This window comes from Typopeltis vanoorti, chromosome 7 (assembly GCF_054136105.1).
Source record: "Typopeltis vanoorti isolate ZY-2024b chromosome 7, IOZ_Tvanoo_1.0, whole genome shotgun sequence".
NCBI lineage: Eukaryota > Metazoa > Arthropoda > Arachnida > Uropygi > Thelyphonidae > Typopeltis > Typopeltis vanoorti.
Window position 1 is genome coordinate 32569660 of NC_143555.1, and position 18986 is coordinate 32588645.

The following is an 18986-nucleotide window of genomic DNA, read 5'->3' on the forward strand; positions in this document are numbered from 1 at the left end:
TCTGAATGGAGAGTGTATGTTCATAGAATCACCAGGAGTCGAAAAATGACTCAATGGAACACAACAACAAACATGTTAAAAGAGATATCAGTATAAATCTCTCAAAAATAAATGTTTTTAAATGAAACTTTTACACACACACACACACACACACACACACACACACACACACACACACACACACACACACACACACACACACACACACACACACACACAAAATATAAAACACTGAAAAATATTTTAAGACAAATTATTTGCTTATGTGCGCTATAGATTTTTCATCTTCTCGTTCTGTATTTTTTAAAACTTTTCCATGATAAACATAATAAAATTTCGGTAAGAAATGTAAATTTCATTTGCAAAATATTCTACTGCATAGAAGAAAGAAAATAAAAACACCTAAACACAAAAGTCATTTGATACTTTTATAGTTTTATTGCACTGCAAGTATTTTAAACATTATTCAAGTGCCTAACTGCCTCGACAACTGTCTGATATATTACAGTGCTCAAATAAATTATAATAAATAAGTTGGGTCATATATTTCAATTTCTTTGCTAAAAGCATAAGTTATGCAAAATAAGTTAAAAAAACCCCAGTAAACTGGGAGTGCCTTTACATAACCAAATCAGAAGTTTGAGGTGAGGGGAAATATGTATATATATATACAAAAACATTTGAGATTCCTTTTTTTTAAAATATATATATATATATATATACATAAATCAGATTCATAACATACTTAACTATAGAGATTTTAATACTTAGCAAATGCTTTTTAGTAATACCATTAATAGGTACTATGCATTACATCAGTTTTAGCCTCTTACAGAATATAAAACCAATATTTTTTTTTTCATGTTTTAATATGAGCATCAAAACATTAACAATATCAAAAGGCATGCTTTTATTTTTTATAATACAGTTTAAAATATGGTTATACAAATTACTGTAATTAACCTTTCAAGAAATAAGTACATAATGTACAAATTAAGTTCCTATCTTATATCAGCGAATGCAGAATTCAACAAAGTGGCATTTAAGGATCATATTCTTTTAATATTGTTGAAAATGAAGAATTTTATAATAAAATAAAAAAAAACATATACAGTTGACTCTTGAATAAAGTGGGGGTTAGGGGTGCCGATCCCCACAATAAAAATATTCCAGCATATTTATTGAAAAAAATCCGCGTATAAGTGGATCCGCGCAGTTCAAGGATCAACTGTACATGTTTTTATATGCATGGCTTTTAAGTGAATTTAAACTCAATCAAGATCCCATGATTAATGGATTTTTAAAAATTTTTATATGAATCTCCATCACTAAAGGTGTAAACTTGTAGAGCATCAACAGGATGTGTGGCTAATTTATATCTGTATTTAGTAGTTTTTATTCTTCTATAAGTGATTAATTTTCACGAGGAAGGAAGGGAAGCATATTACACCAAACACATTCAAATTTAGTTTCTTCATCTTAGTGATATATTACATAACCTCTCAGAATAAATTCTACAGTTCCAAGGTACAAATAATAATGATAAAAATAATCATAGTAATTACATTTTAATTCACAGTCATTTATCAGACAATATATTTTGCATACATTATAGAAAACTATAAGTAGACTATGTAAGTTTGAACACTGTTAAAATAAATTTAATATGCCCCTACTTCTTTATTCATTGGTTATTAAAGACCATAAATGTTGGTTCTAAAACTTACAAAAATACCAAATTATACTACATTTTAGCTAATGCAGACAAAATAATTTAAGGAAGTCTAATAAACCTGGAATCCATATAAAATATTAAGACCTCGAATATCTCTAATAAATAAAATATTTATAGTAAAGGATTAAATTCTGTGCATATAAAATGATAACATGGCTTCAGAGAGTTAAAGCATCTGCTAAAAGTTTCTCTTGTTCCTTCTTATGAACATGCTTGCTACCTGTTGCTGTAGATGCAGATACTGCTCGACCAGCATAACTAATAAAAGAAGTATGATAATGAAACCATTGAAAAGATATAAAAATAGTTCATGAAAGAGATATGATTATTTATCACATGATACTAAAAATTAATAAGGAAGCTACAGTTAAAACAAATATTTGTATTGAGTATTTTGAATTTGTAGTAGAGTTAACACAGGCCTCCCTCATACAAAGTTTAAAGCTATTTTTCATAAAATTATTCATAAACTACATTTTTTAAAAATGTTTTCAATGCAGTACAGGACATTCTATATTTTAATACTGGATTAGTACACTATGAATGAACAGAAAGCTGAAGAGAAAATTTGTTAACATTGGTATAAACACACACACACACACACACACACACACACACACACACACACACACACACACACACACACACACACACACACACACACACACACACACATTGCTGTTCTAACTGTGTTTTTCCATGAAGTCAGAAGACTCATCACGGGAGACCCTACACTGACACAGTAATCATTATTAACACAATACCTATCGTACTTCTCATTAAACTCATTCACAGATGAACCACTCACAACCACCTCTGGCAACACATTCATGACATCACCACTCTCCAAGCAAAAAATCTAGTCCCTTGTTAACCACACTCTTATACAATTTCCGGTTTCCAGGAATGATTTCTTATTATTTTCTTCCTACAGTGTACGGAAAAACGTTGTTGATATCAATCCTATAAAACCCCTTTAATAACTTATATGTTTCTATCTTATCTCCTTTCTTATGCTTATCAGCTAGTTTTTGGAGTCCACGGATCTTCAATCTATCCTCATAGGAAACATTCCACAGACCTGCAACAATCTTTGTCACTCACCTCTGGATCCTCTCTACCACTTCTTCATCCCTAAGGAATAGAGGTGACCAGATCTGTGTGCAACAGTCCTGATGTGGTCTTATTAATGTCTTATAAAGTGGAACAATAACTTCCCTATTCTTGCTTGTCAGTGTGTTCATCAACACCCATGTAATTTGCTGCACTGTTTTGGTCACCTTTGCAATATGCTCTCTGAACTTCAGTTCTCTGTCCACAATAACCCTCAAGTACTTTGCCTTGTCAACTTCTTGCAGTTCAATTTCATTAATATAATACACAGCATGTGATTTCACCTTCCCATATAGCATCACCTTACACTTAGCCATGTTAAACTGGCAGCCATTTACCTTTGCCCATACCACCAGCATATTTAAGTCAAGCAAGATGACTTAAATCTACATTACCTTCATTGACTATTGCTCTTCCCAATTTTGCATCATTAGCAAACAAGTGGATATATCCTGTCAAATTATTTCCTATACAATTAATGTACAAATTAAACAACAGAGGACTGAGTGCTGAGCCCTGAGGTACACTACTAGTCATCTGCCTTCTCATGGACTGAACTTCTCCATAAACCACTTTATCTGTCCATCAGCCACCCTCTAATCCAAATTACCAGCTTCAGATCCATTCCCATTTGCTCCAATTTATGTAACAGAGTTCCATGTGGAATCCTGTCACATGCCTTTACAAAGTACAGCAGTATCACCGAGTAAGGATTTCCTTTATCCAACTTCACTGTTACTTTATGACAGAAAGTAAGTTACTAGGGCAAGGCCTACATGTCACAAAACTATTATAAAGTATACTATTGTGTATCCCTCGTCTCTGTCCAATGAAGCTGTCACCTTATCGTAATAAGTAAGTAGATTACTAAAGCATGATCTCCCTTTAGCAAATCCATGCTGTCCATCAAAGATAATATCATTGCTGTCAATCCAATTCTGGACCCTGGGTTCTCACCAGCCTCTCCACCACTTTAACCACAATATCTGACACACACACAGATAGGCCTATAATTCGATGCTTGAGTTCTATCATCTCCCTTATGAAGGGGCACAATCTTGCCCTCCTTTGGACTCGACACACTGCAAGAATCATTAAACAAATATGTCTAGATGCCAATTCCCTGGCACATTCCTTCAAAATACATGGTGATATATTATCAAGTCTCACAGCCTTATTAACACACCCAGTTTGCTGAATTCCCCATATATCTCTCCTCTTCCTCATCAACTGCTCTCAAAACTCTCAATGATGTCACATTCACAAGAATGAAAGACCTTTATGAACTGCTCATTAAGTATCTCAACTATATGCTCCATAGCAGTTATTCTTATACCATTTTCTCCAATCAATGTCATCCTTTCATAATCTTTTTTTTTTTTTTTTTTTTTGCTGGCTACATATCAAAAGAACTCTCTAGGATTCTTTTTGGCTTCGTTAGCTAACTGCTGCTCATAACTCCTTGCCTGTTCTTTGTAATCCTCATGGAATTGATTATTACCACTTCTTTTATACTGCTTCCATAATGCTGTTTTCCTCTGTATTGCATGCTTAATCAGTGAGTAGCTACTCACGGATGAAGCCTCAAAAAAGGCTGAAACCGGTCTGGATAGTGACCTCCCTCCATAATGTAATAACAGCATACATTTCCTAGGAAATGTGTTTTTACATTATGGAAAATACCTAAGAATAGCGATCTGAACTTCCTCCACCTTTGCAACGAGTTGCCCGGTATTGTACTACGTACTAGGATCACTTGCATTGGCTAACGCTAGTGTCGCCGATACTTTATAGTTTACTATATTCGGCAAGAAACTCTCTGATTCCGATCTTTGAGTTTCTTATTCGGTTTTAAAACTATGCGGGATTTAATATCCCCTTAATTTAAGTAATGTTTTCATTGCCGAAATGAAGCTTATTAGCTCTTTATTCTTAAGTATCTTACTTGTGTGTTGTTTAAATTTCACCATAGAAATCTGATACCACTCTCAGCACAATCAATGATAAGAATATATATACACACACACACACACTAGGGGGGGGGGGGGCTCTGCCTTCATGAGACAACAATGCGTTTGTCTCATGAAGGCAAACACATTGTTGTCTCATGTCTCGAGTCATCAGAATTGAAGAACCAGTTTACCAGCCTGGAACTTGGGGGGGGGGGAGATGAAGAGTCCCCCTTGTGTGTGTGTGTGTGTGTGTGTGTGTGTGTGTGTGTGTTTGTCTTATGAAAGCGCACACATTGTTGGATGTTTCAAAACAATAAAGAGACAAAAAATGTGACATAAAAATGTTTTTCAAATTTTGGCTTATCTTTTTATATATATAGAATAGATATAAAAACTTTTTACAAAATAATAAGAGTTAAACTCTTATTAGACTATCCGAAGAATGATATCTATAACTGCAGTCACTTGTGGAGAGGGGGTTGTGAACTACTCTATGTTCATGTAATTTTTGTACGATATTGTAAACTATATGAAATTCAATCTTTTTCCTCTCAAAGTGTTCCTGTGAAGAAAAAGTTTGAGTTTGAAAATATTTATGACCAGTTAATTGAGACATTACTGAGAAGCACTTTCATTTTTCTATGACCATTGTTATCAAGGTTTAATCTACATATAATTATAAATTACAGAACATTTCTAATTTAGTACCTAAGTTTTCTAATTTCATTAATGGTATTAATGCATTATAGTTATATTCCTCTACTTACAAAATATGTCCAGAATGATTCAAGATTGTCTCCATGCGCGGCTGAATATAAGGCCAGAAACCTTGATTTTTGTGCTCTTCTTGACTCCATACCACCTGTGCTGATGAAAATTTTTCCACTTCTTTTTTGATCAAATCAAACGGGAATGGGCAAAGCTGCAAAATTTGATTGCACAAAACTTAGAAAAACACATGTTGGTTTAATAAGATTAAAAAATGTAAAGACAAGTGTTAAATTTCATTATTTTTTTTTTCAATTATCAATTCCACACAAAAAGGTTGAAAAACTGTGATAAATCAGTACTGTGTGTGTGTCTGTTCAAGCACAGTCATCAAACATCAGAAAATCACAACTGTGACTTTTTCTATTCTTCAAACACAGTACAAAAAGTCACAGTCACAGGAAGACTTCCGTTTAGCTACTCTGTTTTGTAATCATACACAGGTATGATAATGAGGAGCTTAGCAGAAGAGCATTAATGATGAATAGCATAATAGTCAAGACTGTGTCAGAAGAGAGGATTGGAATATGTGGATGCATGGAGGGCATTTGAGGACAGAAAGGAATTGTATGTGAGAGACAGCTTGCATTTGAATGAGGAAGGACGTAGATATCTGGAGAGATTGCTGTTTTCTGACGGCATCGGGTGTCAATGCAGAAAAACTAGAGTTCACAGGGTGGTTAGTAGCAGGGGTGGCCTCTTATGAGAATGAGTGCTTGGGGGAAGAGGGGCAACAACACTAAGTCCAGTGGGGTCTGGAGGGGATAATGATAAATATAGAAGCAGTGACATTTTTATGCTTTATACTAATGCCATGAGTATCTGGAATAAAGGAGATGAATTGGTGGTGCTCATAGCTTCACAGCCTGGCCAAAGATTATTGGGATCACTGAGACGTGGTTGACGGAAGATCATATAATAATAAGAATAGAAGTAGCAGGGTACAGCATTTTTCGGCAGGATAGGAGGTGGTGCTTACGATAAGTGATGACTTAAGTCCTCTAAGATTCGAGGCTTTGGAGGCAGTGACACTAATGGTATTGAAAGCATATGGTGTGGGGTAGAGGTGGGCAAGACAGGATATTTAGTGGGAGGAGTACAGAGGGTGGGGAGCAGGAGATGTTTAGACAGTTGAGTTGGCAAGTGCAAGAAGAATGATTGTTATGGGAGATTTTAACTACAGCAGTATAAGCTGGGAAGAGGAAAATGCATGTAGTAATAAGGGAAGAGAATATCTAGAATAATTGAGGGACATATGTCTCAGGCAACTTATAATAGAGGGAACAAGAGGTTAAAGAGTTTTGGATTTGGTCATAGCACCAGAAGAGCTAATAACTTAGATGACATCCCCCCCCCCCCAGCTGGAGAGTGACCATGTGGTTTTGACATGAAAGATGAATAGACATGTAGGAGTATCAAAGAAAAGGGAACATATGTGGAATTATAAGGCAGGTGATTATAATAGTCTTAGATATCAACTTGGGGCAGTTCCATGGAGGGTGGAATTGGAAGGCCAGGATATCATTAGTGCTTGGAAAATGGTGAAGAAATATTTGTTAGCAGCAGAAGTAAGCTGTATTCCCTGAGTGAAGAAGAGAACACAATTTGGTGTAAAGTGGATGACAAACAATATCAACCAGAAAATGCAGGTGAAAAAGAGATTATGAAAGAGATACAAGGAGAGGGATGGAGAGCAGATGCATGAAAAATATAAGACTGATGCCAGGAGAGTGACTAGTATGGTGAGGAAGGCAAAACTGGAATATGAGAAGAGATTAGCACTAAGATCCAAAGAAAATCCTAGGAAATTTTTTCACTATGTGGCCAGTAGGAGAAGAAATGATTGTGGAAGAATGACATTGTGGGATAAAAATGGGAATAGAGTGACTGATGCACTTTATTGGAGTATTTCATCCTGGAGAAGCAGGTTTTAATACTAGAGGGGACAGGGCAGGTTCGAGGTGCTAGAGGAGAGTTTGTTCCAAATACCGAGTACTCTGGATGTCAGTAAAGCAGTGGGACTGGATGGTATTTCACCATGGGTTTTGAGAGAATGTGCCCAAGAACTGACAGCTCCTTTGACCAGGCTTTTCAATGAAATTCTGGCTACGGGAAGGAAGATAAGATGGTGCCTTTATATAAGGGTGGTAGGAGACTAGAAGTGTCTAATTACAGGCCAGTTTGTGTGTTATCGGTAGTTCTTAAGGTCTTGGAGAAATTAATAAGGGACTATATACAGCGATGGGAAGATGAGGGTAATGTTATCTGTGAGAATCAACGTGGATTAAGGGGCACTCTTGCTTAAGTAACATGATTGCCTTTTATATTAAGTGACAAGAGCAGTTGATGAGGGAAAGGCATACACTGCCATTTTGTTTGGATTTTGCAAAGGTATTTGACAGGGTGCCACATGATAAGCTGATATTTAAGTTACAGCACATGGGTTTAGATGTCGAGTTAGTCAACTGGATTCAGGATTGGCTGTCTGATAGGTATGAGAGAGTTATGTATGGTGGGGCAATATCAAGGAAGCAGAAGGTTACAAGTGGGATTCCACAGGGCTCAGTACTGGGACCTGTATTGTTTAAACTTTATATCAAGGACATTGTCAATGGATTACAAAGGAATATTCAGTTGTTTGTAGATGATGTGAAGCTGGAAAGGGTTATTAGTAATAGTACAGATGTGGCGGCCCTGCAAAAGGATTTGAATAAACTAGACAGATGGGCAAATGAATGGGGGTGGCAGTTTAATGCAGCAAAATGTAAAGTCCTGAAGTTTGGGATACATCGATGGGAGGCTGCATACTTGATTGGAGGAGCTGTACTAGAGGAAGTAGGGGAGACAAGAGATCTAGGGGTGATAATTGATAGAAAATTGAAATTCAGGGGGCATATTTCAAAGGTGGTGAAGGCAGGGCCAGTTTTATCATTAGGCGAACCTAGGTAATTGCCTAGGGGTGCTAAGCTTCGGGACACCAGATTTGGCTACATAGTTTGGGGAAAAAATATAAAGAGACAATGTATAGGGGCACCTAAATTTTCTTTGCCTAGGGGCATCAGATACTCTCAGACCGGCCCTGGGTGAAGGTAACCCAGAGGATTGCTGCAATACTGAGAAGGAAGCCGACCTGCCGAGATAAGAGTTATCATTGTGTTGTATAAGACCCTGATCAGACCACACTTAGACTATTGTTCTCAAATTTGGTCCCCAGGATTCACCACAGCTGCTTCATTAAAAGTTCTGTGACTGTAGTCATTCTCGATATAAGGCATAGAACTGTTTTTCCAATCTATAACGTGATTTGATGTTGAGAAATGATGAGCTAAACCAGATGTGATGATTCTATTGTGACTGACATCCCCCACATGTTCCTTCTGTCTTATTTCAAAACTTCTAGATGTCTGTCCAATGTAAGAAATGCCACACGTGCATGGAATTTCATATACTCCAAGAAATTTGAAGAAAGGTACCTCATCTTTGAGTGATCTTAAGATTTGTCTGATCATGGTAGTTGGTTTAAAAACCACTCTGATGTTATGAGCTTTTAACATTCTCGCCAATTTTGTGGATACTGAATTAATGTACAGAATGACAGCTGTGGACACATATTGGGACACCGTAACACGTTGTTGGAGGTCGTCTTTAAATAGCAATTTGTTTAAAATGTTAGACGGGTATCCATTCAGAGATAGAGTGTTAGCTATTAGTGACAGTTGTCTCTGTACATCTGCTTCTTTCGAAATAGACCTAAAGGCTCTATTACAGAGCATATGAATGATGCTGCGTTTTTGTGATCTATGATGGTTAGACGATGGTTATTTTATTATTTGCTAATATTAAATTATAAAATTAAAATTATAAATAAAATTAAAATTATTAAAATTAGCTCGTGGCAACCATTTTTAATCTGCAAACCGATTGTTGTGTGTACCTTGTATTCTTGTTTTTTTTATTTGTTTGTTTCTACACACTGATGATGTACTGTTATTTTCAGTACACAATATCTGTACTTTCATCAAAGTTAATTACTGTGGTTATCATGTAATTAGCTGTTTATAATTATATCATTGGTACCCTTAAAGATTAGATAATTGGTTTTAGCCAACTGGATGGTAGTTCTATTTTAAGATTTGAATCCCATTGCATGCATGATGTTTCTGGTGTCCCTTACATGGAAGATGAATTTTAAAGCTCAGTGTGAGGTTACTCCTACTTACTAGATGTCTGAAGTGGCTGATTCTGAATTAATGCTTAGACTACTCATGTTACTAATATAAAGTAGGGCTACAACTTTTCATGTGTGCAATAAAAACTAAATGCTTAGGTATCTATATCAGTATTACTATCAAATGATAAAATTCTAACATTATTCGGTTAAAATTCGTATTAATTAGTAATAATGTTTACTACCCCAAGTTAATCTACTTAAACTATTTTTAGTAGGTGCTAAAAAGTTATCGAATATGGATATGACATCTGTTTTGAATATTTAGTATGTAGAACAATGATTTTAAAATCATTTACAATACCTGTTCAATTCTTGCAATTGCAATCTCCTTTGTTAATCCTAATGCTTTACGAGCTTTAATTAAGTCATAATACACTCTTCCTGTGCAAAATACTAGTCTTTTCACACCATCTGGATTGTTGTTAGCATCACCATTATCACTGATTATTCTCTGGAAAGTTGTTCCTGCAAGTGAAAAAAAAAAAAAAAAAAAAAAAGAAGCTCATTATTTATAGCAAGTCTTTATTGTCATAATCATAATGAGAGAAATCACATTGCTATAATAAGAGGTATACAATGAATAATTTTCATAGCTATGCTAATTTCACCTTTTATTCTTTCTAGAGCACTTAATGTTTCATAAACAAAACACCATACAGAAGCAAAGCAACACAAGCAAAACTAAAAACAGACACTTTTTTTTTAAGCATTGGAATCATACACAAGAGATTGGTTGGTCAATGTCAATACCATGTATAGGAAGAGATTTGGGAAAGGAGAGACTTGTTCACATTACATTTCATGGTACCTATGCATCATATTCCTTGGGAAACACATGAGAGAGGAGATTGTTCCAGAGTACAGCAGCAGGAATGGAGGAGAAAGAGAAACTTATTTTGGTAGGGGTGAATTCTCCATGCTTGCTGCGCAAGCTCATTAATTGAGAAAGAAGTAATATTTATTTGTTAATAAATGCATGGATTTATAAGCATTCCATTAAGGCTTTTATTTTTGTAGACAGAAGACCTCTTAAGCTTTTGATACACAATGCAAAGCGGCAATAATTGAGCTTTGCATTGTGTATCAAAGGCCGATGCTTGCTCGTCTAGTCAAAGCTACCTTGGCTGTAGGAGCTTGTAGGTCCTCGCTGCAGCACTGTGATTTGATGTGCGAATAGCCATTTCCGCTCCCTTCACGTCATCTTAAACACAGGCCATACGCAGTCAAAGTAGCTCTAGCCAGTGAGCTTCAGCCAGTCTTTACAAGTGTGCGTGTTGCTTGGGAAAATTAAGTTACAACCAAGTTTTTATGATGATGTTATTGATCAGTTCATAAAGAACAACTATAGGGTAGAATTTGTATTCAAGCTAAATTGAAAAGATAGAGTATCATTTGTAAAATAAATGTTATATTTGTATGATTAAATGTACATAAATTTCTAAATATATAGTTTTAAATGGTCAGTAATTCATTATTCTGCTAATCAGACTTCAATCACACCTCTCACTCCCTGAATGATAACAAGAGCATGTGTGAATTTCAAGACCAGCATTTGCCCCTGTTATTTTGTGAGTATGGAATGGGACTGTGAAGAGGTATTGGGTGGCAGCTGCACTTGTTTTAATAGGGGAGGGGATTATTGATGCTAGTTCTGATGAATATATAAAACAGTGGTTGGAGTGAGTAAGAGATGAGTCATTAATGAGTCTGATTAAGATCTTCTGTATGACATCAAGTATTTTTAGGAAGTTCCTGAGAACACCGATCTAGATGTGAGCACTATGCAATGGATAAGTGGATTTGTGATTTATACAGGATTAACAGTTGTTCAGAGGCAAAGTAATGCCTTACGTGAAAGAGGAATCCTGTGCTGAAGATTTTTGTATACTAAGGAAGCAATGGTTGTAATATGCTTATACTAAGAGAATCCTAACGTATATAGTACACAGCTTGTGATCTTTTCATCCGAAATGCACATCTTTGCAACTTACTACGTTAAACTGGCTTCCATTACATTTTGCCCACACTGTCAGCAAGCACCCTAAACGTTCTCTGCATCCTTGATTAACTATTACAATACCCATTTTTGCATAATCAGCGAAACACCAAATTCAGATAATATATCATTAGCACTGAATATATCACTGAATTTAGACAATATCTGTCCATCAGGTATTGTCTAAAGCCGATACTTTTAGCAAATATGGGTGTATTCACATCCATCCATATTTGCTAAAACTTGTGTAACAGAGTTCCATGTAGTATCCTGTCAAAACCATTTGCAATATCCAGCAATATCATTCCTGTAGCGATTCCCTGATGGAAAATAAATTTTACAGTTGTGCTTAATGTAATTCTGATGAAAAGTAAAAATGTTTCCAGAATATTAACAGGCCAAGTCAAGATTTTTCAGATTTTTTTTTTTTTTGTTGTTATTGTTCATTATAGATTTATTGCAATCAATTTAGCATTTCTATAAAAAAAATAGTTGTTTTAATTCTTCTTCTTCAACCTTTTGGTTCTGTCCACTGCTGGACGAAGGCCCCCCCATGGTTTTCCGGACAACTTGGTTTTCTGCCTCTACCATCCATCTCACTCCTGCAATTTGTTCCAGTTCATCAATCCACCTTCTTCTTGGTCTTCCTCTTTGTCTTGCTCCATCCATTGGTCTCAACTCTGTTGTTTTTCTATTCCATCTCCCATCATTGCATCTGGCAATATGGCCAGCCCATCTCCACTTAGCCTGTTTCAAGTATTTTACAATATTCGTGACACCTGTTTGAGATCTTACCAAGGTATTTGTTTTCCTGTCTCTTAATGTTATTTTTAGCATACTTCTCTCCATGCAATGTTGTGTTGTTCTCAGCTTTTTGTTTAGGGCTTCTGTTAAAGTCCATATCCCCCCCCGTATGCTAGGCTAGGACAGGAAGTATGCCTGGTCGAAAGTTTCCTTTTTAGACTCATAAGGATGTCACTTCTGAATATGTCTCTCATTTTACATAAGCTATCCATCCAAGGTGAATTCTTCATTCAATCTCTTTTCTTTGGCAATCTTCAAAGGATAACAACTGGCCCAAATATACATATGAGGTAACTTGTTCTATTTCATGGTTTTCAACTTTGACAGTTCTTTGGTTTATGTATTTATTCATCATTATTTTGTTTTTTCTCTATTTATTTTTAATCCAATTACTCTGGAGGCTTCATTTAGCTGATTCAGCCTTTCTTCCAGATATTCAAGATTATTTGCTATTAGGACTTCATCATCTGAAAATTTCAGATGATGCAGCCTTTCTCCATTTATGTTTATTCCTTTTGTTTCCAAATCAAGGCTTCTAAAGACTTCTTCTAATGCAGCTGTAAATATTATGGGAAATATAGTATTGCCTTGCCAGATGCCTTTTTGCTGGAAACTTTTCACTGTTTTTATATAATTTAATTACAGAAATTGCATTATTGTAAATATGTTTCAGTGTTTCAATATTTCAATTTCTCAGTTCCCTGGGTTTCGAGAGCTTTTATTGTTGCAAATGTTTTAACTGAATCAAATTATTTTTCATAGTTTATTGTTTATTAGGGTTTATTGTATTCAATTGATTTTTCAATGAGCTGTTTTAATGTGTGAATATGGTCCAAAGTTTTGTAATACTTCCTAAATCCAGCTTGTTCATAGGATTGCATTCCCTCAAGTTTCGATTTTATTATTTATAATTTTTGTGAAGACTTTGTATATAGTGGGAGTAGGCTTATAGATCTGTAGTTTTAATTTCTTCCTTATTGCTCTTTTTAAAAATTAATATTAGAAGTGAATTGTTCCAATTTTTTGGAATTTTTCTCTGTTTTAGGCATTTATTCAAGAGTTTAGTCAGCTGTTTGATGACAGGACTTCTCCCAGTTTTAAGAAGTCTACCATAATTCCATCTTCTCCTGGGGCCTTTCCATTCTTCATTTCCCGCAGTGCCATTTCCATGATGCCACCTTGTAAGATCTTAGGGGCATCATATTCTTCCTCACTCGAGTTATCGATAGTTGATTCTTCGATGTCTCGGTCCTTGTCTTCATAGAGTTCAGTATCAAATTCCTGAATTCTTTTGATTATTGCATCTCTATTTTTTTTTATAAGTTCACCATTTTTCCTCTTATGGCAGCTATTTCCTTTGATCCAACTGATAATGTTCATCTTAGGACTTTCATATCACTATTGTTTTTCTATTGTTTCTTTAATTTTCCTAGTATTATACGATCTAATTTCATTTTTCATCCTTTTGCATATAGTTTTACAAATTTGTGAATATTTCATTTTATTGGTCTCATATCAAATCTCTTTTCACATCTTTTCTTAGTTTTCCCTCTCTTTGGTGCCTTTTTACACCTCCTATTTCTAGTGAACAATTCAAGAGAGATTTTGTTAAGATTTCATTAGCATCTTCGATGGCAGTAGCTGGACATATACATACACACATACATGTCTTGATCTTTTGTACTTGTTGTAACCTTTGCTACAATTTTATTTATATGTAGATACTGCATTGCTTAAATTAATTTTTATAAATGCACATTATTTACTAATTTATCTTTGTTTATTCTCATGCCAATAATTCATAAATCAACCAACTGACACATGTGTCTTGGGAAAAAGATATTCTGACAAAGAAAAAAGAAATCTGACACAAAAATAACTCCAATTTCCGAAATAATTCCTGTAATTTTATTTGTTAAAAATTCTATACTATGTTTCCATATTTATTAAAGAAAACAGCACATTAATAAACAAAACTTACCTTCAGTCATTTCATCAAAACTTGATTTTGCTTCTGGATGCCGCAGAAGAGATTTAGGAGTGAAAATAACTAACTGGGAAATAAAGCAAATAATTTAAATAATTAATGCTCTAATATAAATACATGAAAATTTCAGAATATCCTAAAAACATCCCTCTTTTTTTTTTTTTTTTTTAAATCAGACTTCAAAAGGAATGCATTACTAACTTTAATGCTTTCTAACATCCATTCAGAAACCAATATTATGCAAAGAAAACAACAAATTTTCTTCTAAGAACTTGTCCACAAAAAATAGTATATCCAATAGAGTTTGCAAATGGTGTTTTCTAAGTTGCTACTGTCACTGAAATACTGTCTACCATAAGTCAAGAAATATTAACATTATGGGTTCTTGGTAAGCCACAGTTTTTTGAGGTTTAGTACAATATATGCAGAATTTTCCTTTAACTTATTGTTCCAAGAGTTCATTAATGTGAAATTGAACAGGGTCTCTAGAGAGATGCAATGATACAATGAATGGTCTCTTCCATTTGTACAAGAGCTCTCTGAAAAAAATGAATTCTGCATTAAAAAATTATATTTAACATTTCATCCAATATGCAGGAGTCTCTTTCTTTCTACACATTCTCCTAAGTACAAACTGTATTTCCTTAGAACAAGGTCTTATGCAAGGCATTATAAGTGCTATGTTCATGTGATCTCTCATATTCTGAACAGAAAGTATATTTGTGTAGCGAGATTTTGGCTGATTGGTTGTTTTGAATTATGGCCAATGTAACTAAGAATATAAGGACACTGTATTACTGTCTACTAATTCCATGTATTTTTCTGACAGGTTTGCCTGTTTTGAGGCTTGAAAAACCTTGCCACTTCTGCACGAGACCGGCTAACTCTGAGGCCTAATCATTGGGGGGGGGGGGCACATTTGTGCTGTATGATGTTACAATCCACCATCTGCCACCCACTATATAGTTTGTCTGTTAATTACATCTGTTCTCTGGCTGATTTGCCTTTTTTGGAAAACTAAAAACCTCAGCTTCTGGGATTAAAAAAACTGAGAAGCTCGGAGTAAAAGTGCCTTGTTAACACTGATATAAAATCGGCTAATTAACTTCTGTCAAAAAGTCCATATAAAGATTCTTTTCATCATAACAAGAATCAAACTCATGTCTTTTCTAACAAAAGGACACATGTCCCATCATTTATCCTTTTTTTTTTTTTTTTAACAGCATAAACTCACACTATAGCATACAAGATAAAAGTAAACTATGTAAGTTTACTCAGATGCTGATATTTCTCTGGATTTAAACCAGCATCTTCACAGCATAAAAGTACTTGTCACAAAATGCAAACACTCCAATCCAGTAATAATACTGGAAAGAATTTAAATTGTAATGAAAAAAAGAGTGCTAATGTTCTAGCATGCTTCCATTAAGACTAGATATATAGAAAACCTATAACTGTTGGGCTAAAAGTGGTCTTTAAATAAGCATTTCCCACATTTTGAGCTTTTATACTAGTTTATATAGCAATGCTTGTGATTAGGGAGTATTTCAATGCTGACTCCAAACATTACAATTCAGATTTGTAACAGCTTCTACATATAACTTGATTTCTCCATTTAATACTGTGTGAATTGGTCAACATGAGGTCTAATAGTTGTGACTTGACATGATGATAACACATGCATTTCTAATATTTTTCCAGCTGATAACATTACTGTCTATTCAAAATAATAATAATGAATTATTCAGTTCAGTTATTTGCATGACAAATTTATTTAGACCAGGCATGGACAACCTTTCCTAGTTTGGGGGCCAAATTATCATTCTGTCTCCGAGTCAAGGGCCGGGGCCAAATTATTAAATAAAATAAATTAAAACAAGTTGCTACTTCATATTTCATTTATTTATGATATAATGCTTTGGTATAAAGATCTACATAAATTTTTATAATATAATGAATGACATAACAATTTAATGTGAAGACTGGCCTTGTACTTCAACTACGAGACTATCAACATTGACGTTAATATTACTTAAGGATAATCACATAGAATTTTCGAGGTTTTCGTCCATTATTCTTGTCTGAATTTTTGATTTATTGTATTTCATCCTCGAAAAAAACTGTTCACACACATATGTGCTGCCGAAAAGACAAATGATTTTTCTTGAAAAGACACGTAAATTTGTATATTTTTCTTCCACCAAATAAAATTTATACAAATCCGTCAAACCAATGTTGTTAATTTGTGATTTTAAACACTAAATGTGCCTGAAGCTCAATAAGTTCCATCTTTAAGTTTTCTGGCACATTATTTACATCAGCATCCATCAGACGAGCAAATATAGCGAATGTGGAGTCTTTGTTTTTGAAGTCGGCAACCCTTGTATTAAATTGCTCTATTAGTGCCTTCAGTTCATCTCCATAACAATTATAAGGGATATTTTTATGAGTTGCTAGAGTAGGAAAACGATAACAATTTTTAGCTCTTATCTGACTTTCCAACAATCTTAGTTTATTACAAAAAGCTTTGACATGTCCATGAACCAATTATCCTTGTTTTTGCAATTTAAGATTCAGTTCGTTTAGGTATCCGGTGACATCTACAAGGAATGCTAAATCACACACTCACTCATCATCTTTTACTTGTTTAATTGTGTTTCCTTTTATGTCCATAAAATCTGCAATGTCTTGTCTCAGATCATAAAAATCATTTTAACATTTTACCTTTACTCAACCACCTCACTTCACAATAATAAGACACATCTTCATAATCCGAAAATAGGTCTGCCAAATACTCTTTAAATTGATGGTGATTAAGTGCATGTGACTTAATAAAGTTAATACTGGCTACTACAACTTCCATAACATTTGTGAATTTAATCGATTTTGCAACAAACTATAAACAGATTTTGTTGGTGGATAATGCAGTGAAAATTTGTTACATTTTCCGGATGGATCTGTAGTTTTATTGCTCTTTCATATACTATTCCAATAAATCCCTTCTTTGCACCAACCACTGCAGGGGCTCTATCAGTGCATATGCCAGATAGTGAACTCCATTTAAGCCCAAATCTCTCGAAGACTGTGTTGACTGTTTCTATATATATCTTCACCAGTAGTTGTTCCTTTTAACAGCCGAAGCACCAATAATTCTTCTGTGATGTTGAAATCTGCATCGACTCCTCGAATAAATATTGCTAGTTGTGCTGTATCGGTGGTATTGGTGCTGTCATCCAAAGCAATTGAAAATGCTTCTAAACTAGCAATCTTCTCTTTTAAACTTTTTTTGGATATCATCAGCCATAATTTCTATGCATCGGACAACAGTACGTCTCAACAAACGAATATTCTCGAAGTCTTTTTTCTTTTCAGGACATATTATACTTGCAACATCCAGCAGACATTCTTTGAAAAATTCTCCTTCACCAAATGACTAATATGCTTAGCGATTTTTTCGCTTACCACAAAACTGGCTTCAACAATGCTGTGGTGCTGCATTCTTTGCTTGTTGAACATTTGCTGCTGGGTATCCAAGTTCTTCTTCAACTTCTATATTTCATCTTTTCATAGTTGTCCATCAATTTTTTGGTGATCCACATGTCTCGAAGTAAAATGTCTCTTCAAGTTGCATTCTTTGTTGACGGATATGGATTCGTTGCACAGCAAACATACAGGCAAACCTTTATTTAGAATAAAATAATAATCCTCTGTCCAGTTGTCTTGAAATTGACGATTCTCTGCATTTACTTTTCTTTTTTTTGCAATAACCCCTGACATTGTCCCATCAATGCTGGCACCGAACAGAACATTACATCAATGCAGGCACTGAACAAAGCACAACACCAATGCAAGTACCGAACTGATACGTCGTAACACGTTCACACATGCCGCTAGTCAAAGTGAGAAAGAGACCTTGGGGGGGGGGGGGAGAAACATGGTGTGTTTTGCGCAAGTCATATGACATCAGCTTAATGTGAGTTAGTAGAACACACCATGTTTTCTCCCACCATGAATCAGACAAACTTCACTGAAATAGATTAGGGCCGGATCAAAATAAGTAGAGGGTTGGATCCAGCCTGCAGGTTGCCCATATGTGATTTAGACCCTTTCCATCAATAGTTATCAAATCTTCTATGATTTTGATATTAAAACTAAATAGTAAAGTTCTGATTCTGATGTTAAATTTTACAAAAACTGTAAATGTAAATTTCACAAAATTCAAAAGTTATCATTATTATTTTGAACAGCATTGATTTTTTTCTCCTCAGAAATAATTTAAATCCACACTCTCCAATTAACTCAAAGTAACCCAATTTTAATTTACTATTTGTCAGGTTTTCAATACTATAGAGTTTTACATTATGGTGTAATCTAAGGCACTACTAACGGTATCAGTACCT

The 18986-nt window shown here is 34.7% G+C and overlaps 1 protein-coding gene across 1 annotated transcript in view; it reads right to left on the reverse strand.

Moving 5' to 3' along the window:
- Window positions 1-415: 415 nt before the first annotated feature.
- Window positions 416-18986, reverse strand: part of LOC150104569 (2-oxoglutarate dehydrogenase complex component E1-like) — a 567065-nt gene continuing 548494 nt past the window's right edge. Inside the window, exons 19-22 of the mRNA XM_090395786.1 lie at window positions 14581-14653; window positions 10101-10264; window positions 5568-5722; window positions 416-1993 (exon numbers count right to left, since the gene is read on the reverse strand). Of these exons, the coding sequence (XP_090251912.1) occupies window positions 1894-1993; window positions 5568-5722; window positions 10101-10264; window positions 14581-14653 (492 nt within the window). The 3' untranslated portion in view covers window positions 416-1893. The remainder of the gene's footprint in view (window positions 1994-5567; window positions 5723-10100; window positions 10265-14580; window positions 14654-18986) is intronic.